Below are 23116 nucleotides of genomic sequence, written 5' to 3'. Positions count from 1 at the left end.
ATGGGACCTGCAACATCTGGATCACTCAAGATGAGATGCAAAAAACAAAATGAAACAAACCAGCCAATTTTGGTCAGGGATTGTTTTCACATGACTTCCGGTCACCATCACTTTAGGTATCACCTGGGTATGCAGTCGCCAGGGGGAGCCAAATAGTGACACCTGGCTTATTGTGTAAGTCCCCAGCCACACAAGCAGGAAGCCGTATTAAAGGTGGAGACAGGACCCAACCCCAGGCACTCGGTTTCAATGTCTCGGCATCCCAGACAGTGTTTTAGCCCGCTGTACCACAACACTCACCCCGTTAAGCTTGTTTTGGGGATTGTAACAGATTGTACTGTGTCAGTTTTGGAAACAATTGTCCCACTTTTAGACACAACGTCCTAATTGTCACATCATTGTTAAATAGCGAGTCCTGAATTTTGTCCTGGAACAAAATGTTTATGCCACTCCGGTGTGCAAAAAAAGGAAGAGAATCCTCCGTAACTGTCCCTGTGCACTTCCTACCCACGTGCCACAGAAAGCAGTAAGGGCAAATTCACCATCTGGGGCCAGTGGGTTAGCAGAGCGGATCGCCCTAGAGAAAGATGGAACCCGAGTTGTGCTCCACGGGCAGAGAGGCACTCCCACCCATGGGTGTACACACACCACTGCTCCGGAAACACAGGGTGCCTCCGACACAGCCCTGCGGGGCTCTCTGGACTGCTAGGGTCTCAGGGTCACAACTTGCTCTCCGCGAGTTTTGTCTGGATTTACAAGGAACGGGGGTGCCCACCACAACGTTCTTCGTCAGAGCGCAGGTGGAGACCAGCCACAAGGTCAGCGCCCGGCGAGTGATGGCGTCGTAGTGCAGCTGCAAGCAACTCCCTCAACCCTGTGGAAGTCTCACCCCCAGGAACACGTTGTAACACAGAAAAATGCGTTCTTCCAGAGAGGAGGGCGAGTTATAGGGAACAGTATGTGCAGCACGTTGAAACCCATGCAGGTATTTTCATAACACACATTCCCATGCAATTTTTTTGAATGCATGAGTTTCAGATTTTTTTTTTTTTTGCACCACAGTGAATCTATTTTTGAATTTTCTTTTCCACAATATTCTCTTACACTGGAAGAATACAGACCAATAAAAATATTTCTGGGAGTTCAAATTGCATTTTTTAAGGTTTTTCCTTATTTTATTTTGTTTCAGTTAATCAAGACTACATATGAAATATACGAATGACATAAATCCAGTGCTTCTAAAAGTAAGGCTAATTCTCACCAGTGAGTCACCCTGCTCCAGAGAGCTGAGATGACAGAACCTCTGGTCTGGACTAAGGGCAGCTGTACGTAAGGGCCAGCGACTCCAAGGTCATAAGGGTGGTGACAAATGGCTACACAGCATGAATGTTTTTTCCCTGTTGGTCTCCAGATCACTTTCTTCCAGCTCAGACTTCCGTGTTAGTAACATGGGGTTGAAGTTATGCATTAGGAAAAAGGGATTATTTGGGGGCTATTAATTTCAAGGATCTAAAGGCAGAAAATGCAATATTCTGTTATCATCAAACGAAAGGGAGAGGGGACCACAGCAAGTACATTCATGCACTGCATTGCTCACTTCAAATTTTCTGCACACTGCCAAGCAATCTAATTTCAAATAACTTACCTGATATGACCGTAATTCGCCTTTAGAGCTAATAGGGGGATTATGGAAGATGTCCATAGTTATAATTCTTACCTTTTTTAATGACCTTTTAAGTATGGAATGATCCGATGAAAAGACCAGTGGAATTCGGTCCTTGGGCTCAGGGGCAACTGACGCTCCCTGCAGTGTGGCGACTGTGGGGGGTGCCCCTGGCGGGTCGGACCCAATGCGGGGGACTCACGCCAAAGACACTGCCACAAGGCCGTGAAAGAGTCCTCGGCCTCCCCCAGGGCGGCCAGTGCACCAAATGGTGCCAGGCATTGCCTGCTGGCCGCCCGGAAGGACAAACTCTGGGGTTTTCAAGATATGTAGTTGCTGCCTGGGGTCACTCATGACTAAGACTAGGTTGAGTGTAGGTGCAAAGTGAATTCTCGGGTATTCTCAGTGACAGGGTCATGAAAGATTTAAGCAGGCAAGGGGACCAAGACCTAGTGGTTTGGGGGAAGTGTCCAGAAGATAATTTTAGTAAGACAGATGCAACAGCTCAATTATGAATACAGAGATGGGATATTAGTATAGAACATCACTGATCACCACATTCTAGCCCACACCGAAGCTATGGATGAGGGCCTCTTTGGCAGTGTTGGGTACCATTGCCCGACTTAGTGTTGGAGTTGTGGAGTGGTCACATTTGGCAGGATCAAGACACTATCCAGCACACAAGAGAACTTGAGCTGGGGGTAGACTCTGTGGGGTTGTGTGGGCCCAACCCTTTGGAATACAAGTCCCCTGGGTTAGTTCCCAAGCTGGGATTGCAATGGTCTAAGCTAGGTGTGACCACGCCATCTGCCATCACTCATGGGTAAAGGAATCCACAACAGTCAGGGTAGGTCAAGGCAGCAGCACCCAAATGTGCATCTTTAAACAGGATGTGGGGTGGGCCGGGCTGCCACTGGAAGGGGGCAGAATGGGCAGGGCTGAACAAACCTTAACTCACAAGTAATAACAGAAATCAGGTTGGAGCACAGCTCATGCCAGGTAGGTCCTTGCACATACTGATCTGTGTGAGGCTGAGGCACTAAGCCACAGCATCCAAGGGGCCAGGACAAGTGAGGGGCTCTGCCAAGCGGAGACAGACCAACCACCGGCCTACACCTGCTCTATGGCAGGGCAGAGGCCCGGTTGGGGAAATAAACGGACACCCTAGCTGGGTTGAGTTTCCCACCAAGGAGTGCATGGGCTGGAACTGAGGCTACATTCTGATCAGGATACAATCATAATCTCACTTGGCACAATTGTGGACTGGGATGGGAAGCACCAAGCCAGGCCAAATTCCAACACCATCTGGTGCTCTGGAGGACCGGGGAGGGTTGTGTGACAGACTAGGTTAGGTCTCAGCCCTTACTGAACCATGTGTGAGCTGGGTAGGGGTATGGAAGAGCCATGGCTGGGTTGAAATGTCCAACAACAAGAACCAGCTTGGGTTGGAGGCCAGGCAGGAAAAGCCACTGTTCCTCTTAGGATAGCAGTCAAACTGAGTAGTGCTGGCTCATGGACCCACTGGTATGCGCGAAAACTGGCATTGGGAGAGGTTCTGGTGGAGGAGCCTGGGCAACTTCTCTGGCAGGACACAGTCCCATGCAGGTAAGCGCAAGAAGCACAATAGGGAACAACCCAGAACAGGCAATGAAAATTATCCCACTGGCATACATATGGCATGGGTTGGGGGCAGACCAGCCTGAATCTGTTCACATTACCTTCTGGTGAATCCGAGCACCAGAACAGAGTGTGGGTCGAGCCAGGTTCGGTTGCAACACATACCAGTACACAACAAGTAATGCCAAGGTGAGATGAGCCGTACCAGATGTGGCTGCAGCACACAAACAGCACATGTGACAATCAGGGAGGAGGCAAAGCCAACAGGGGAACGTGGGCACCCCTGCTGGATAACTACTTCCATTGGAAAGTGTGAATACTGATGGGGCAGTTCAGACTAGGCAGGGCTATAGCACCTGTGGGCCTCACGGTGAGCTGACTGTTCTGACTGGTGCAAGTTAAAATTAGAGTGGGTTGAGGGGTGTTTGGGCTTAGCCACAGCGTTAGCTGGCAGAGGCTGGTACTAGGAGCTAATTCTGTCAAGTCAAATGCCAAAACCACCTGGAGACTGCATACTCTGGGAGTGGGCGTGGCCTAGTAGGGAAATAGTGGGCACCTCCCTCAGGGTTACCACCCTCACTGGACAGCACGTAACCCAGGCTAGGAGCAGGGGTGGCTTGACAGAAAGGAACCTGCCAGTGGGTTTATGGGCTGGATAATAGGTTGGTTGGGTTGAACCAGGCTTCAATGTCCATTGACGTGTGCGAGAGCTAATTGGGATGTGGGACAGACTGGACAAGCCTGCAGTGCATACTGGCAAGCATGGGAACCAGGGTAGGGGGCAGAACTGGTAGGGGTTTTGGGGAGTCGCCCCAACTAGGCTGCAGCTCCAACTGGTTTGCATGAAGACCGAGTATGAAGTGGGTAGAATCGAGCTGGACTACAACACCCGTTGGTTCACAAGGAAGACAGGGCTGGAAGCCGAACGGACCCAGCAATCGCAACGACCAGCATATGCATAAGCTGATTGGTGTGATGAACAGTGTTGGAGTCTGTACTAGCAAACTCACTCAAGAATCAGATCTGGGATCAACTCAGATGAAGTTTCTTTGGATATTTCTCGAACTGAACTGCTGATCTTGGAACCCCAACCATCAAGAGACTGTCAGCCAGTGGACTCTGAATAGGTTTCATTACGGTTGGGATGGAGAGATTGGCAGCAATCCAGAACTGATGAACTGTCAAAACTGTATGAGCAGGACCCTTGGAGCGCGCTTCATGCTGGGGATCGGGGATGGGTGGGAGGTGGGGTGGGGCTTTCCCCTTTGTTATTCCCCTAACCCTAGAAACAGGGCAAAATGATTATATTAGTGTGGAAACAATGATATTACCCACTTTCTTTCTTTTTTTTTTTTTACTTTTAAACAGATTTTATATCTCTTTTTTTTTTTTTTTTGAAAGTGTGGAAACAATGATATTACCCACTTTCAAAAAAAAAAAAGAAAGAATAGAAAAGACCAGTGAAGTTATCACACTGTTAAGCTGCTATGATCTAAGTCACAAGACGGCCAGCCATGGCGCAGGGGCCAACTCTGGCTGCGCACTTCTTCTGGTGAATTTATGATGTAAAATTTTTAAAATAATGGGGGAAAAAATCAACACATAACAACAACATCTGATTACTGTCAGAAGGTGAAATTCGAATTTTAGTGCCCATAAATGAAATCCCACAGGAACACGGACAGGTTCGTCCTTTTACGACTTGTCTCGGATGCTCTTGGCCCATGTCAGCTTCTGAAAGAATGGTGGCAGAGACCCCTAGGCCAGCTGGGCCTTTACGGAAGACCCCTCCCCGCATCTACGCAAGTGCCTTCCAGGTGGTCCCAGTCTTCGCATTTCCTCCCAGCTGCCGCTAGATGGCAGAAAAGATCCTTAAACTAGCAGAACCCAGACCAAACTGCACTGCAAGGGGTTATTCGCAGGGGCAGCTTTCTCCTAATGTCGGCCCTTACTACCGCACGAAACATTTGTTTTCTATCGTGCTCAATAAACTGAAAATTACATATCCAAAAATAGTTTCAGAAGTCATTTTGTCTAGGACTAAGGTCTGCACTCTGAGGCAGCATTTCTTCCGTCCTGCCTAAAATTAACATCATGTGAATGTATATCACAAAAGAGATTCCTCGTGTTTAGTGTTGTCTACACAGCGGTCTTGGCTCATGAGAGTGAATTCTACCCACCTCCTCGGTGTCCATAATTGGCTCAGCCGACTGGTTTTAGATGAGGAAGGCCGTGTGTCCAGGCACGCACGAGCGTCTGTGCCAGGCATCGTGAGTCAGGCACTCAGTTTTACTTTAATTGAATTTAACTGGGCTTATCGTTTGATTGCTGCAGTTTTGAAGAGGCAAATTTTACACAGGAGCCCATCCAAGAAAGACGAATGGGCTTCCACGCACATCCTGCCTTCACGTTTTCAAATATATCAAAGTTGCATCAGATGCCCTCGAAGCAGGGCACGGCTTGGCACTGCGGGTGTGACAGCCGATTCCCGCTCCTCTTGGGACTGCTGGCATGACCACGAAATTCACCTTCCTAAACACACAGGCTCCTCATTTCTCAGCAACGAGATCCCGTGCACCACACACTTTTCAGGGCCTTGACCGAGAGGAGAATTTAGCCACAGATTCTCACATCTCCTCCTGCCACTTCGATTTCCAAGATTCTCCGTGGAGCCAAGAAAAGCCCCAATGCAGTAATGTATAACCTCCCGTACCTATAATGTGTAATGAAACTGCTCACCAGTTTCAATAACTCCTTCTATCATTACTTATTGAACCACTTGAAAATTGCCTGTATCATCACACTTTATCCTTAGATGATCTCCCACGTGGACCCTAAGCCAGTGACACTTTATCAACTATGCACAACACCATGCTATCAGCTAACATTCAATGAATATTGACATTCTCCCGTTAGCCACAGATGCCTTCTGGAGATTGTTCCTGAACCAAGACCTCCCTAGAGACATGCCTCACACGCGTTTGCTGGATGTTTTCAAGCCTTTAAACGACAAGCAATCCATACTCTAGGTAGTTTTGGTTGTCTTTCTTGCGGAGCCCCTGATGGTTTTGCGTACGTTTATGGTCCCTTTACACTGAAAGTTAGGCCCGAAGGCTTGAGCCGCGGTGCTCTCTACATCAAACGTCACATCATACTAACACGGATGCGATGTCCAGTGACCCGTCTGTTTTCACATTGATTTTATCAACGCGTGAAGGCATGATTTTTGTTACAAAAATGCATGCTTCCATTACAATCGACGAACAGCCAGCGAGGCTAGCCTTGGTCGCTGCAACAACTTTTTAAAGTAATGATCTCAGGCAGCGGCCACAGTCAGACATTTCATTAAGCATCCAATATGTGACCATTTTCCAATTCTTTTCGTCCTTTCTCTTTCATCAGCTATTAGCTATTGGGCATCGCTCCTCACTACCCAAGGATGCCCTAAGAATCCTCGGAAAACATCTCAGGAGATGCTTCACTCCAGCTGCTACGAACAGAGGAGCCCCCTCCTGCCTGCATCCCTGCTACACCTCCACTAACAAGACCCTTCCCTTCCTTCCAGCCCAGGCCGGCCCAACACAGTGCAAGCATTCGACTGCTTGCCCCAGCTGCCACCTCTCTGCTCCACATGTCATTTGCCATTGAGAAAGATCACCGTGAATCCGCAACGTCGAGCCAAAGCCATGGCTGTCACAACCTAGCCATGAAATGGCTCACGGATCTCACTTGCCTTGCGTAGTAGTCATTGGGTGGAACCGCTTCCTGGAAAAACTGGAACTGGTATAAATACAGTCCAATCAGGTGTCCAGCAGTGAAAATGGCCAGCAGGACACAGAGACAGCTGAACAGCAACGGGTCGAATGTCCGGCACCAGGACCACCACGTGCACAGTCCCAGAAACACGAAGAAATACACAGATGACGTCAGAGACGGCAGCATCATACCTGCGGGGGAAGGGACACAACCACGGAAAGTGAAAGTGGAAACTCACTTCCTGCTCGGCACACGGCACAGGAGGAAAGCATGTCAATTTCACTTGAATGTCTTTACGTCAGATTTCAAAAGCAGTAATCATAGCTCAGTTATACAGTCAGAATGGATATTATATTTCTTATTTTAAAAGGCAGATGTGAAGTGACAGGTTTGTAAATACAAGGAAAGACCAAAGGAAGAGACATCACCTGTGGGATCGAATAAATGAACACACATGCTTAAGAGCAGCAGAATTTGAAATACTCACTTCCCTGTTTCTTTCTTTCTGTCTCTTCGTCCATTCTTTCAGGAATTTGCATACACCCCCTAACAGGATTTTCTTTTGAAGACTGACTTTTCCTTTGTAAAGTCAGTCATCATGACATCAATGGCAAAGTCTCTGAAATGGCTCGCCGGACAACATTTTGATCAACAGGGGAGTTGCTAGGTGAGTTCATTTTTTTTTTATCTGTGTTTTATCTTTGAATTGTATTTATTTATTTACTTGTTTTTTTGAGAGGCTGGGAGCCGGACTTAATCCACATCTTCCTTGCAGGCGGCACGGACTCATCTCCGCCTGCAGTGCTCCCTCGGGGGGGGGGGGTGGCAGGAGTGGGCAGCAGGTGCAGGGCTCCAGGTCAGGCACGCCAGCGAGGGACGTTGCCGGTAGCCACCAGGCTTACTGCTCAATGGTAGGTATATTTTACAATAATCGGGGCATTTCCAAATGACTACCTACACTATTAAGCTTTATGCTCAAGAACTTCTATTTTCTTTTCCTCTCTATTTTCCTTTCAGGAAAGCTAAATTGCTTCATCTTTCCAATTTTAGCCAAGCAGCTGGAGTGACTCTACATTCACGGGCTCAGTAGTTCCAGAACATTGGTGAATGCCAGACTGGCAGGAGGCAGAAGATCAAGATAAGATTATTATGGAACAAGCATTCCAGGGCCAAAATTGCAAGGAAGTGAGTTGTCTACACTGGAAGATTACAATCTTATTTCGGAAGAAACATAGTATATCCTGGAGAGTTAAATTAAGATTACGAGGGAGCCAACGTAAACACACAGGCCCTCAGAACTGTCAACTGTGGCCAGTGGGGCAGCATCCAAGGCTGCTCCCAGGAACAGGTGGCCACGCCCACCAGGAAGAGGAGTAATTGCTATTGTAACCTAAACTTAGCAAAAGAGGTCCATTCTAGTAGATACAGAAAAAAATGATTATTATATAGGGGTTCATGGAAACTGCCTCCAGAACTTCAAAATTAAAGTTGAGCAGCAAAAACCATTCCTTTGTGTGCTTTGAGTGTGTGGTAAGACTGGGCAAGAGCTCCGGGGGAGTGGGAGGCTGGATCCCTGCTTGGTTTCCCTGGGCTCCTCTGCACAGGTCTGCGTGGGGAGCACTCACCCGAGGAGCCCAGTAAGATGGTCACCACGACTTTTCCTGCGGTGGTTATCATGTTGCCGATGAACTCCTTGAGCCGGGACGCCGCGGAGGCGAACCTGCGGAACAGCTTCAGCCTGGCGCTCTCCTCCAGCTCCCCCTCCGCGCCATCTCCTCCATCAAAGTCCTCGTCATAGATGAGCGCCTCTTCTGGGTCCACTTTCTCTCCTCCAGTCTAAAGAAATGAGAACCAGCAAAGATTCCAGTCCTTATGGCTGCCTAGCTGATGGGTAAGCCAAGGAGAGGGGGCTTTAAGAATGTGTGTGTTCGTTCTCTTGGGTCTCTGACAGTCTCTGTCAAGGCCAAGTCACCTTGGTCTTTCTCGAAGAGGTCAGCAAGAAACATCTCTGGTCCTAAAGTGTCTAACTGCACATCGCACAGGTGCTCATGAAGATGCTCTGAAGCATCCACTAGGAATCGCAGCTCTGATCTGCCTGGCTGTGCTTGCGCAAATTCACAGCTTGCCACTAAAGTCACCGTGAGTTTGAGAAAACCATCTGTGGCTGTGAAGTGTTGGGTTTAGGAGATATTCTTTGTGAAGTTTATCTTTGTTGGCTATTTCAGTATCTGCTGACTGGAGGAGGATGAGCAATTCCTTGGTCTTGGCTGGTTGCTTCCGGTCTTACGCTTTGGGAGACTGAATCCCACCCAGTCGGCTGCAGGCTGACTCAGATCTCCACGCTCTCAGGGGAGCCTGGGGGAGGGAGGCCCCATTCCTACACAGCATTTGTTGCTAGATACACTCAGGGGATTTGATGGTTGGTTTGTTTGTTAAAGGATCTTTCCCTGGAAGGGTTAGAGTTAGCATTTTTTTTTTTTCCAAAAGGGAGTCACGAGCAGAAGACAGCATCAAAGACAACAGGACTCTGTCAGACCTCTAGACTCGGCCCCCAGAGCTCACGTCCTCAGCCGTCTGCTCGGCAGAGCCAGCGGCCTGCAGGGCCAGAGCCACGCTGGGTCAAGAAGTCAAGAACGGGGCTTGGCCTCTGCGGGCTCCCATGTTAAAGGTTCTTTGCTGAGCCATTTCATCAGATGTTCACACCAGGCTCCTGGTGGATCTGCTTCCTACTGGACGTGAGGTCAATGGGGTAAGGCCCAGAGGCCGCAGTGGCCTGAAGACCACTTCCATCTGGCACCGAGAAGACGGACTATAGGTGACTACGACTGGCCATGGTGAGTCAAGGTTCCAGGTGGTACCTCCACAGCCCTCCACCCTCCACACACACACACACACACACACACACACACACACTCTCATATATAAACACAATCACCCCCACAGTTACTCTCATATATACACATACTCATATATGTGTATATATATATATACATTTACCCAATCCACCCACAGTCACACACTCACCTCCATACATACTTACACACACTCACAAACACACACTCTCATGTACAAACACATTCACCCCCACACATGCTCTTACATGCACACAGCTGCACACACTTATTCCCACATACACATCCACCCATTCACCCAACCCTACACTCACACTCACCCCCACATATATTTACACACACACATGCACCCTCTCTTTCAGACACAAATACACACACACACAGAGTCAGATCTGGACCAATCCCAGTTCAAGTATGTAATTCTGGCTTCGCTGTTCTCAATCACAGTATTTCTGTATGTTTTCCTTGAAGCAGAAAGTGTCTCTCACACTTATCCATGAAATTCCTCTCTTCGTACAAGGCCTGACGCATCCGAGCACCTCTGGGAAGAGACACGGCTGGAAACATGGAAGCTGGGAAAATGCACAGGCTTGGCATCACCGAGTAACAGATGCTTCTCTGAGAAGCCCAACTGGATGAGAGAGCTGTGGCTGCATGCTTAGGCTACTTCAGGTTCTAAGGTCGAAGGAGCCCCTCAGAGGCAGTGACATGGAAGCCACATTCAGGCCATCAAAAGGTCGCTATCAGACCTGTCTGGCTGGAAGAGCTAGTCCAAGGCTCCATGGCATGCTTGGGAAGACACCAAGCATCCCACTTCCACCACCCAGGGGACAGTTCCCTGCTTCTTACCCTTTTCCTCCTCGGACGGAAGACCTGGCTTCCTGTCTCAGGAGGGGAAGCAACAAGGACCTCAGCCAGCCTGGTACCCTCCCTTCCTGGCACGAGCTGCAGCTGCTGCCACAATGGTGATCAAAACCCATCTGCTCAGGGAAGCGGGGAGGCAGCAGTCCAAACATCCTCCCCTCTCCCCTGCAGCACCGTGATGTGCCCCCTTCCTCCTGGTCTGCTCCCACCACCGAGCAATCCTGGATCTCCTGGCTTAGAGCCACGTGTCCTCCCCGTCCACATTTGCCTCTCAGCGCAAGACTGGCCAGCGAGTCAGGTGCGCTGAGTGTGCAGTCCCCACCCTGAACTCCTCTCGGATCTCGCTGAACACAGCTTGGACCTGAAGATGCGCTTCGCAAGACACTGCGGTGGCTGTCAGCGGAGCAGCAGAGGTGCAAAGCAGCTCTCAGGGTCTGCTTCTGGCTTCTTCGCACCCTGTCCCCAACCCCCTTGGCCTGCCTGTCATACCAGCTCTCCTGTTTAGCCCAGTCTGTTTCTGTTGGCCTTCACCCAGAGGAGCTATTGTGACGACACCCCAGTCGCCACGTGCACACAGGCTGGGTGCCCATGGCTTCTGTCCCCTCACCATAGGTGGGCCAAGAGAGAAAACTCTCCCTCTAAGACAGAAGCTTGTCCCACCCTTCCATCCCTGCTTGTGGAAAAAAATAAAAAGCAATCCTGCAGCTAGGGCTGCCTGGGTCACAGTCAGAAACACACTCGTAACTTTCGTAATAAATGACTTCTTATTCAATTATAGACTTGCTGCGGATGTAGATTAAATCAAATAGAAATCTCTGCTTGCAAAGCCTTGGGGAGGTTATGCAAACGCATTTCCCTGACCTCAGGGTGGCAGGACAGGGGCCCCGTGGCTTGCATAAACAACCCACTGTTCTACAGGCCTTGCAGCATTTTTATACCACACTCCCTGGGGACCTCAGCTGGAACCACTTTTTAAACCTGCTAAGCGGAGGGAGAGCTGTGCGTGCAGGAGATCGGACTCAGCGGCCCCGTTGTCCTGGTTGGTTGGGCCAGCACTGCCATCAGTCACATTGCGCTGGCTTCCTACAGGCAGGCGTTTTCCTCCCAGATGATTCATCTGCTGAAATATAAACACAGGGGCTCTGGCTCAGCCCGGGCCCGCTCTGCCATGTTTACTAACAAGCAGCCTTCTGGCCGTGCGTCCACTTTGGAATGCAACTTGACTCTGACATAGGGGCTAAGAAGGAGGGGTGTCGGGAGAGACGGAACCCCTTTGGGGTCCTTCACACTTTCGAGTCATATACATTACATACGATTACTGTCCGTGTCCGAATCGAACACTGATGTACAGACTTGTAAGTCTCCAACCTCATCTCTTTGAAAGTTCGTTTTCAATAGGAAGCCTTGGCATGAGTGACAATAATGACAAGGCAGAAAAGACATTACACTAAGTCAGCGATGCGCATGGCAATAAACAGCACCAGGACCACACGTGGCATCTGAAAACCCGAGCAGAGTGCAGTGGTGGCTGCCGAACACCGAGGGCTGGGGAGGAGCTGGGCAATGCAGAGATGGCAGAAAGGGGACCAAGACCGGCTCCTCATCAGCTGTTGTGACTACGCCTCCTAGCAGCGCATAGTTAAAGATAACAGCCAGAGAAAAGAATTCCATGTCTTCTCAACACAAAGAAATAGTGCTTGGGGGCAGGGAAAGAAATGCTTAATGCAGGGCTTGCACGTTCTACTGCACAGACAAGGGGAAAAACACCACATCACCCTCATAAATACACAGGACTACTAGATCTCGGTTAAAAATAACACACAACCAACAATATGAAAACAAGCTCCTGATTTTCACATTCGATGACAAGTAGTGCCTCTTATTTCAAGCACCAAGTGCTGTGGGATCACCCTGCCCCAAATCAGAAATCTAGAGATGACTTTGCGCATTGCACCATAATGGAACCTGCGTGTGATCGGAGAGCTTGGAGGGCGTTGAAGCTGGTTTAGAGCCCATGCCAGGCTGGCCCTGGCAACCTCTGGGAAGTGTATTAAATGCCATAGTTCAGCTCAACAGTCACAATCTGAAAACACTGCCTGAATCTTCTAGCAGAGGTCGTTAATTGCAAAATATACTTCAGGTCTCAGACCAGTGCTTTCCACGGCCCTGGGCCCACTTTGCTCTTTTTCATGGTTGAAACCAAGCTTTGAAAACAGTTTCTAGAGTGGGTTCAAGTAACAGGTAAGGAACTCAGTCGTATGGAAGGCAACAGGAGGGAGCATTTCGCTAAAGTGACACTGGCTGTTTCCTCATTGTTTATTATCCAAAGTTAACAACTGATCTTAGCAGAATGGGTTCATCTCAATAGAAGAGCTTAGGAAGGGAAAGGCAAGCGGGCTGACTCTCTACAGAAGAAAAATGCTCGCTCTGTGCTCTCAGAACAAGAAGGCGGAGAGGAAGGTGGACTGTATGCTCTCAGAGGCGTTACATAAGTCTAACATGAGAGCGTTTCTCAGATAAAGCAAATATTTGATTCGGTTGCTACACTTGTTTGGGGAAGTTGTTATTTCTTTATTTTTTTCAGACGAATGGTGCAGGCGGCCCCCTAATTGACTTGGGAAAGTGTGAATGCCTTCAGCTACCAACTGTGCAGGCAAGGTGAGCCCAGGGGACGTGAAAACTACCGAGTGAGCTGACAGCCACTGGTTAGGATGGGAACTGCGGCATCTTCAGGCTTTCAAAACAAGAACAACAGAAACCACCCCTAATCCCACCACAAGTGCCCTGCCCTTGAGATTCTCACCACATATGTTTACAATCTATCTCTAGACGGCATTGAATTTAAAATGACTCTACATGTGAACTCCCCGGCCATAGCCAATGGGTTAGACACCACCTGTGGGGAAGGTCTTCTACATGACCCCACCCAGCCAAGGAGGGGCAGGGAACCCCCCCGCCCACGTCCCAGTCTCTCTCTCACTCTCTGGGAACATCCCAGCTGACACGCCATCTACAACATCCCTTCTGAGAGGTGCTTGCCCCTTCCTGTTTTCACATTCACTTGTTCACTTTGCTAATGAAATTTCTCCCCTGTCTGAAACTGACTCCCAGCTTTTTATTCCAACGCTAAGCTGAGGAAAGACCCCATTACGCCATGCCCAGTGACAGCACACACAGGTCTCTGCCCCCAGGGATGGCCCTTCTCCTTGATGCCTCGTCACTTTAGTTTTGTTCTTTGGTTTGCTCTGTGCAGGCCTCCAGGCTCATCGACTAACACAGTAGGCTGAGGACGGTCATGAAGGGCGTCTTAATCATTCTGGGCCATAACTGAAAACAAGACAGAATCCTTTCCCTCGGAAAGCATATGAGTGAGACAGGAAACACAGCAGAACCTAGGGGGCAAGTGGAACAAAGGAGAGGTTGTGATGAGAATATAGGTGGCCTGGTGAGAGCGGTGATTTGTCACTGAAAAGGTGCTCAGGCCTTCCTCTGTGGAAATAAGCGGGCAAGAGCCAGGAGAACAGTGTCCATAGCACAGGAAACTGCAAGACAGAGAAGAGTGTGACCCACCTGAGTATAAAGACACCGCAGTTGGTGCCCAGTGCATTAGCCTAGTGGCTAAGATCCTCATCTTGCATCTGCCAGAATCCCATATGGACACCTCCGCTTCATATCCCGGCTGCTCCACTTCCCTTCCAGCTCCCTGTCTGTGGTCTGGGAAGGCAGTCAAGGATGGCCCAAAGCCTTGGGACCCTGCACCCGCATGGGAGACCTAGAAGAAGTTCCTCGCTCCTGGTTTCAGATGGGCTCAGTTCTGACCATTGTGGTCACTTGGAACCAGCGGATTGAAGATCTTTCTGTCTCTCCTTCTTTCTGTAAATCTGCCTTTCCAATAAAAATACATACATATGTTTGAAAAAAGAGAGAGAGAGAGAGAGAGATTGCAGCTACAAAAGCACAGTGGAGCGTGAGGCTATGAAGGAAGGATGTAACCACGCCCTATGGAGCCTCACGCATCATGCTTAGCAGGCTGGCTTATTATCTTAACCATTTCATGAGCATCCAAACAAATGCTTTATCTGAGCAAGTGGTATGATTTGATTTTCCATTCTATAAGAATAACTGGATAATGTGTGTGCTTTCCATAGAAGAACAGAAGCTGGCAGCGGGAAGACCCATCTGCAGACTTTCTGAATCTAGTTAAGGGGAAGCTGTGGCTTCCTGAAGCGCAGGGCAGTGGGTTCAGACAGAGCTGAGTGCGGACAAAATTTGAAGACAGAATCCAGAGGACTTGCTCATGGAAAGAACAAGAGTTTCAGGGAATCTAAGATTGTACCAGAGTTTCTGGGCTGGGCACCTGGGTGACACTTGAGCCCGCATGAAGCTCAGAGGAGAAGTCAGCTGGAAAAATGTGCAGAGGGGCGCGAGTCTCTTCCACTCCCAGACACAGGCTCACTTCCTGCTTAAAGAAAAGGGAGCACAAAGAAGGAAAGGGAATTCCTTGAGTGATGCTGCTACCCTCACAGGGGCATGGCATGGAGGTGAGGACACCCGGGGTCATCCTCTCCAGGCCCTCTCCATCCAAGGGACAGCCCTCTGCAGCCCTCTGTGCAAGCTTCCAATGTGGCTGTTTTGTTGATATTGGCAACTCAAATACAGAAAGCCACCTATCAAAGATTTCAGGACCAGAACAAAATATCCTGAAAATTTCCAAAATGTCGAGCTAGAAATATCGCTGCACAAAGAAAGATCCCTTTGGGAGATTCGATTCTTTGAAATAGGCAGAGATTAAGTGAACAAGGATAAATGATGTTAAATAAGTTAACAAATGAATGAAACAAAAATGCAGTTGCCATTTATATAAAAGAGCTCCATTTTGCAATTTTAAAGCCATTTTAGCTGACTCCTTGATTGTTCACTGCTACTTTTGCTAGGTGTTGTGTGTCCAGCACATGGCAAGCAAAGCTCACTCAGTTTGCAAATTGTAACAATATCCCCGCTTCCCAGGTGCGGTGGTGCAGGTAAGAGGGCAAGGGAGAATGGGCATCCACGCTTTCACTTAGCAATCACGTGAGAGGACACTGTGGGAAGAAAGCTCATCCCGCATCCAAAGTGAACTGTGTCCTGGATAAACACTGGAATGTTCCTGAAGGCGGCAGGCTTACGATCATTGCTCATGAAAAGCTTCCTGTCACATCCAGATGTGAGGATACTGTGCAGTGTGCATCTCTACTTGCAGACAAAGATGGACTCCCAAGGAAACTGCTCAATCTATCTTGACAGCAGGATGCTGGACTCTGCCATTATCTGTACCTATGATGTCAGTATACATTTAAATAGCAGAATGTTTGTGAAGGACTATGCTATTGTAAACATATGGGGGTAGCCAGCGGGGGGGAGGGGTTTTGTTGAGGGGGTAAGGGAAATGCCAGAGCCAATGGAATTATACGATAAGAATTAAATATATAAATAAAAATAAATAAACAATTTATATTAACAACCAGAACAACAACAGCCCTTTCTCTTTGATCTGATGCCACGCTGATGGCACGGAAAGGCACTTAACCTCGATTTGCAATAAGCTTCACCTCGAGTCTGCAGAGCAGGTGCGCTGCATCCCCACAGGTCAGGAGGTTTCACCCAGTGTCTGAACGTGACTGTGGGGAGCGGCAAAGGCACACCTCCACCACCCTGTGCCCCTGGAACCAGCCGTGCCCCCTGGAACCTCCAGTCTGAGCCACCGAGTGTGAGGGCTGCAGGGCAACTCGGCGACAGCCCAGCCTCCTGCCGCTCCGACTGGTTCCACACCCCAAATGCTTGCATCTGCCAGCTTGAAAAGACAGTGTCTGGCAGACTTAGAGCAGGCAACTTTAAACTAAATCTTGGGCTGGAGTCGAACTAATGCTTAATGCCTCCCTACCAGGACCTCGACCTCGGAGTTGCAACCCAGGTAGCCCAAGAGGCCACAGGACCCGGGAGGAGAGAGCAGAGTGAAGGTGTTGAGGTTCAGGATGACTTCCTAAATGACACGAGTGGAACTAAATACTGAGGGTTTATTTTTAGCAGATGGACAATGACTCCTCACTGGAATTTTCTTGCTTTCCTTTGTATTTGATGTGTCAGACATTTAGGAAGATGCCCATCCATTCTATACCAAGCTATGACTGGTTCCTGTCTGAATAAACATCTGATTTAATGGAAAGTTGCCTTAACAGTTTATTAAAACATAACTTTTATTGGCTTACCAATACAAATAAGACCTTGGGCCTGGAGCGGTGCCTAGTGGCTAAGGTCCTTGCCTTGCACGCACACGTCAGGATCCCTTATGGGTGCAGGTTCTAATCCTAGCCAGTTCATATCCTGGCAGCCCCGCTTCCCATCCAGCTCCCTGCTTGTGACCTCGGAAAGCAGTTGAGGATGGCCTAAAGCCTTGGAAGGAAGATCCCTGCACCTGCCCGGGAGACCCAGAGAGAGGTTCCTGGCTCCTGGCTTCAGATCAGCGCAGCACCAGCCGTTTTAGCCACTTGGGGAATGAATCATCAGATAAAGGATCTTCCTTTCTGTCTCTCCTCCTCTCTGTGCATCTGCCTTTCCAGTAAAATAAATAAATCTTAAAAAAAAAAAAAAAAACTATGCGTTTCCATGAAGTTCTAAAATGTTTTAACGTATGGACAACTATTTTCTACAACTTAATTTTTGTACTATTGCTCTTCTGTTTTGAAACATTTCATAATAAAAATCTTTCCCTCAGCTGATTTGTAGAAACGCGTCTGAATGAAAACAGAGCAGACCACGGGCGTGTCTGTTGAGAAAGAGGCTTCGTGGCATTTGAGTCCCGTGGTTTCCTCCTCGAGTCTGCTCTCTGTAAAGTACAGGAGCATGGCGGAGCCTCCCACAGTGCCCCCTGTTTCCCGGGGGGAGGGGACTGTGTTCAGGGAATCCCTGGATGTGTGAACACCTGTAAGGCAGGAGCCTGGATGCTCCTCATGGAGTCAGTGAGGATGGTTGGATGCCCAGGGTCTTCCCCAGGGACTCTCCTTAAAACAGTTCTGCACTTGAGAAGGAATTCTCCCAGGCACCAGAGGATTAACCCTGCCACTTCTCCATTGAGATAAATGAAAGAAGGAGGAGTGCCAGCAAACACTACTCGCTCTGTATCCTCCAAAGCCAAACACTGGAAAGTGCAAAAGGCAAGATTTATAAGCAGCAGGAAGTATGTTAGGACCTTCAAAAATAAAATAAATTCTCCTGCTTATTTTGCTGGTGCGGATTCCTTTCAGGTTTGGGTCCAGTTTGTCATAGCTAAGAAATATTTCTCTGTGGCGGAATCTCAGAGGACTCGCCCATCACCTAATTTCTCCTGGGCTATCTGACATGCTGGAATGTACTAAGAGAATGGAAATTATAGATAATTTAGCTTAAAAAAAAGTTTAACCGAGAAGGAAAACAAGTTCGTAATAATAGCATTTCATCTTTTTCAAAACCTTCGATAAATCATCCATGATAGCATGAGATGGCCTAAATTAGGGACAAATTTCACTTGCAGGGCTTCCACCAAGGGGGCAGACCTCAAACACACGGTTTAATTTAAGTTCTGACATGGGGGAACTGAGTGGGAAGTGGGTTATGGAAAAGTGAGTCGGAATGTTTTCCCGCAGTTTCTGTGCAGCCCCACACTGAAACTACATCCCCTTTACATGACAACCCAGCACATCCACTCTCCCATGATGCACCTGCATTTCATTCAGGACCAGGATGGAGGAGACACAACTCCACTTGGAGATGAAATGAAACTCGCGGAAAACCTCACACACCCTGAGCCTATTCAAATTGCACCCTTCGTAAACAGGTACCTGGCCTACAGCAGCTCTCACCCCCTTAAAGGGAATGGAGACCAGGGTGAGGCCACTTATGGTGCCTTTTCTAGCCTTCTCCTACACTCGCACCTGTGTGGTCCTCTCGTGGGGGGCTTCTTGTGGGGTGACCTGCACTCCCACGTGAACGTATTCTCACTCTCTCACTTTCTATAAATCCTGATTTTATTGTTGCACTTTATGGACTCACCTGTTTCACATTCTGATTTCACGCGCAGGAACAAGAACTTGGAATAAAAGCTAGGATACACATTCCTACAAGAGTTGTGTAATTCTAAGAGGACCCTGACCTGAAAAGTACTGTAGTACCTCTCAAAACTGGAGAGAACGAAGGGGAGACCAGGTACCAGTTTACAGAGCTACCAAGATGAGCAGGTCCTGGCTTCTTCTTCTTTTTTTTTTTTTTTTTTAAAGATTTATTTTATTTTTATTGGAAAGGTGGATATACAGAGAGGAGAGACAAAGAGGAAGATCTTTCGTCCAATGATTCACTCCCCAAGTGAGCGCAACGACCGAAGCCAGGATCCAGGAACCTCTTCCGGGTCTCCCACGTGGGTGCAGGGTCCCAAGGCCTTGGGCCATCCTCGACTGCTTTCCCAGTTCACAGGCAGGGAGCTGAATGGGAAGCGGGGCTGCTGGGATTAGAACCGGTGCCCATATGGGATCCCGGGCGTGCAAGGCGAGGACCTTAACCACAACGCCACCACGCTGGGCCCAGGTCCTGGCTTCTAAGGGATTTGCTTTGCTCTCTTTTTTATTACTCCCAGCAACCTGAACCAGTATTATTCTGATGTTCATTTTGCAGGTAAAGAAAGAATACACAATTGTGTCAACCTGGGTTAGCCTCCAGGCCTCAAGTCCAAGTTTGTCCATTTGTGCCCTCCAGGTAACTGAGAAGGACACTGAGAGACGATGTTGCTGTTCTAAGCAGTGAGGAGAAGCCCGAAGCCTGCAGAACCTCAACGAACCTCAATGAGTGGGTTTATTTCCACCAGACTCTGCAGGCAATGTCTGGTAATCATTATTGAAAGCAGAATCTTAAACCATAAATGCCATACGATTTCAACAAAGAAATTCAAAAACACAAGCAGATATTCAAAATCTAAGTTCACTTCTTGAAAGGATAGCGTCGACACTAGATAAAGTACTTTCATACTTTTATCCATTTTCTGTTCTCGCAAGATTTCTACAGCTGGTAGACTAGGATGTGAAATGCCGTCAGGAGTGATTTTGCTACAGTTGTTTTATAACCCCCCCCCCGTTCCTTTTTAATGTTTGCCTTAAAAATGGGAAAATCTTGATACATGAGTACCTTGCTTATATCTATAAGGCTGTTAGCCTGTAACATCATTTCCAGTTTGCACACATTTCCTGAATTGCATCCTCTCCAAATTTCCTTTTAAATACACACAGAAGGTACTTTTCTGATTTTATGTGTGTGTGAGTATCACGTAAAGCATTTGCCACAACTGGGAGTTTTCCTTCCTGGCTGCCTTAGTGGTCAATATTCTCAATAATTTCAATTAACTTCGGTTTTGAACTTAAATTTCTTACCAAAGTTTAGAACACAAAACACTTGGTAGTTGCAATATCTCAGGTCAAATGTCCGACTCTTTCTTTGTACCTTCTTTCTTTGCACGTTTCATTCTTTCATTACTAAATGCTGACTCGCTCAATTCATGTCATCTAAATTCACTTCATTAGCAACAGGCCTAGAACTCCACCCTGGGCGCAGGGCTGGGCGGGTGTGGGCAGTCACGGAATGCACTCTACACCAGAAGTCAACCCCATTGCACATCAACCCAGTGCGTACTGCCGAACCCTTCCGGCTCACTGGGCTTCACACTCCTTTCATTCACTATCCAAGCTTTTCTTTTTTCAATTTCCATTCTTTTCCCAACAAGTATCTTTCCTTCTGGAGTGCTTGGAAGTCCTTGACGAAAGCACACTGGGTTGATCTTGCCACCAACTGAAAGGCAAGGGGCTCAGGCTGGAAAGCTTCTTTTCAAGGAGAACTCTTCTCCTTTTAACTGCCAGATGTTACTTCTGTTTTGCAGTAATAAAGCTCTCCTGATTTGGATCATGATAAGTGGCTTTACAAGGTCAGCCATCTGACATGCTATTGAATGATGCTTTGGGGTGCCTGATGAATGCTTTGTGGAGAGTGGCATTTGATATCTCTGGCCTCTAACTCCATCTCTGAGGTATGAGAAAGATGTCTGCCCATCCCATGATGTTCCCGGGGGACCGCCCAAGGTTGACATAAAGATTTGCTAACACGATGCCAATAGCACTGTATGTCAAACAGGAGACTGCATAGTTGCACATGGCTTCTATACCTCTCTACCCTAGGAATGTGGCAGAGCCTCAGAACTCAAGGATGGAAGACAAAGGTAGTGAGATTTACCAATTCTTCATTGTCAAACTCGGGGTTAACCTGTGCTGCTTCTTCTGTCACTGGTTTCTGAACAATATTCCTGCAGATGAGCCAGATGGTGAGGCTGGCAAGGAACATGCCAATATCAGGTACAAACACGCGGATCCCGTTGCCAGCGTCGGCTCCTTTTAAGCTAAGGAGGAAAAGGAGAAAGACCAAAGTTAGTTGTTCTTATATTCATATGGTTCAAACATTTCAAACTATGTTTCACTCTCAGTAATGATTGAAAATAAAAGGCCCTCCCCAGTTTTTGCCTACAGGTATCAGAAAGCAAGGCATCAACGGCCGAGTCTTAGGAAATTGCCTATGAATCAAATGTTTCAAGGACGTGTCAGAAATATTAATAAAGAACTCGAAAACAACTCTCAAAAACATGCTAAAGAACTATATTGTCGGTTAATAAAGCCACATGACCAGCATGAATACAGACATTTACAGTTAAACTGCAGTAGTCAAAATCCATAAATACACTAACAGCTGAACTAGTTTTTGTTGGATATAAGTCAAAGTTAGAAAGGAAATTGCAGAAAATGTGAAAGCAATTCTTGAATCACGAGCTCTTCATTTGTATCCCTAGTCGACTTTGCCATTCGTGGTGCACCAAGAGGAGGAGATCCAGTATGTGTCCTTCCTTCTTAGGGAAGTGATATTGAACTTGGAATTAGAATCCCGGAGTTAGGTCTAAGTCTCACTTGGGGTGCCGGATGTCACTTGGGGACCGGGGGTGGGATGGGGGTGATGGGAGGTGGTAATGGGTTTCTCAGAATCACCTGTTCCAATGTGCAAGAGACAGTTATCATTTGCTGTCTTTGTCTGGTTCCAGTGGAATGGAATGGAATCCTAGGTCATGAGTTTAGGAAAAGCACAATTATGTATCTGTAAAATAACATATGTGAAACACATATGTATAAAATAACGTGTAAAATATAAACGCATGCTTCCTCTCAGGCATATGCTTTGAGAACAGCAGCGTCCACTAACACTTAGATCATTTTAACCCTGACATAGCATTTATTCTTAGCACTGGGGTCTTGGGCCCGGCACGTAGCTTAGTGGCTAAAGTCCTCACCTTGAACACACTGGAATCCCATGTGGGCACCTGTTCTAAATCCCTGTAGCCCTGCTCCACATCCAGCTCCCTGTCTGTGGCCTGGCAAAGTAGTCGAGGACGGCCTAAAGCCTTGGGACCCTGCACCCGTGTGAAGACCCGGATCAGCTTCTGACTCATGGCTTCGGATCAGCGCAGCTCTCGCCATTGTGGCCGCTTGGGGAGTGAATCATGGACGGAAAATCTTCCTTTCTGTTCTCCTCTCTGTATATCTGACTTTCCAATAAAAATAAACAGTCTTTAAAAAAAAGGAAGAAGAACTGGGATCTAAAAGGAATGGAGTAGAGCAGACGGTGAAGGCTGAAGGATGGGTTGGAGAGAAAGGCCTCGCTGGGAGAGGAGGAGGGGGGCTCTGTCTGGGACGGTAATACACACACCATCTGTGACTTTGAGAAACATCCAAAAGCAATGAAATTGGGACTAGGAGGCGACATATTGAGCTGCCAGCAGGGCTGGCCAGCACGCAGCACCTCAGCAGAGTGCGTCCTGGCTAAGCTCACTCCGCCCCGAGTGGAAGACAACAGAGTTTACTAGGCCCTGGCTGACTGCTCCCATCATTCCGCACACGGCGCAGCTGGCCACAGCCCGCGCCGCCATCTTAGACCGTCACCTACAATGCCACCGGGGGAGTGCTGCGTCAAAACGTGCGGTACCCACAATGCCACGGGGGAGTGCCGCGTCAACGTGCGGTACCCACAATGCCACCGGGGGAGTGCCGCGTCAACGTGCGGTACCCACAATGCCACCGGGGGAGTGCCGCGTCAACTTGCAGGCCTAAAGCCGCACCGACCGCAGGGTCGAGTCCCGGTGACTGCAAGCCACAGGGACCGTGATGCTGCAAGGTTCTGCTCTCCCGCGTCTTGAGGAATAAGCTTCAGCACCAATGAGATCACCGGGTGAAACGAAGAAAACAGAAGCACACTTAGGAAGATGACATAGCTGGAA

The 23116-nt window shown here is 48.2% G+C and overlaps 1 protein-coding gene across 3 annotated transcripts in view; it reads right to left on the bottom strand.

Moving 5' to 3' along the window:
* Window positions 1–23116, bottom strand: part of PIEZO2 (piezo type mechanosensitive ion channel component 2) — a 410674-nt gene that overhangs the window by 142497 nt on the left and 245061 nt on the right. For all 3 annotated transcript variants that reach the window (XM_040979222.1, XM_040979221.1, XM_040979223.1), the window contains exons 5-7: window positions 21034–21196; window positions 8662–8872; window positions 7014–7227 (exon numbers count right to left, since the gene is read on the bottom strand). In XM_040979222.1, coding sequence (XP_040835156.1) covers window positions 7014–7227; window positions 8662–8872; window positions 21034–21196 — 588 coding nt within the window. The remainder of the gene's footprint in view (window positions 1–7013; window positions 7228–8661; window positions 8873–21033; window positions 21197–23116) is intronic.

This window comes from Ochotona curzoniae, unplaced genomic scaffold (genome assembly GCF_017591425.1).
Source record: "Ochotona curzoniae isolate NIBS_2020 unplaced genomic scaffold, NIBS_Ocur_1.0 contig_3176, whole genome shotgun sequence".
Classification (NCBI taxonomy): Eukaryota; Metazoa; Chordata; class Mammalia; order Lagomorpha; family Ochotonidae; genus Ochotona; species Ochotona curzoniae.
This window is presented reverse-complemented; position numbering and strand designations above follow the sequence as displayed.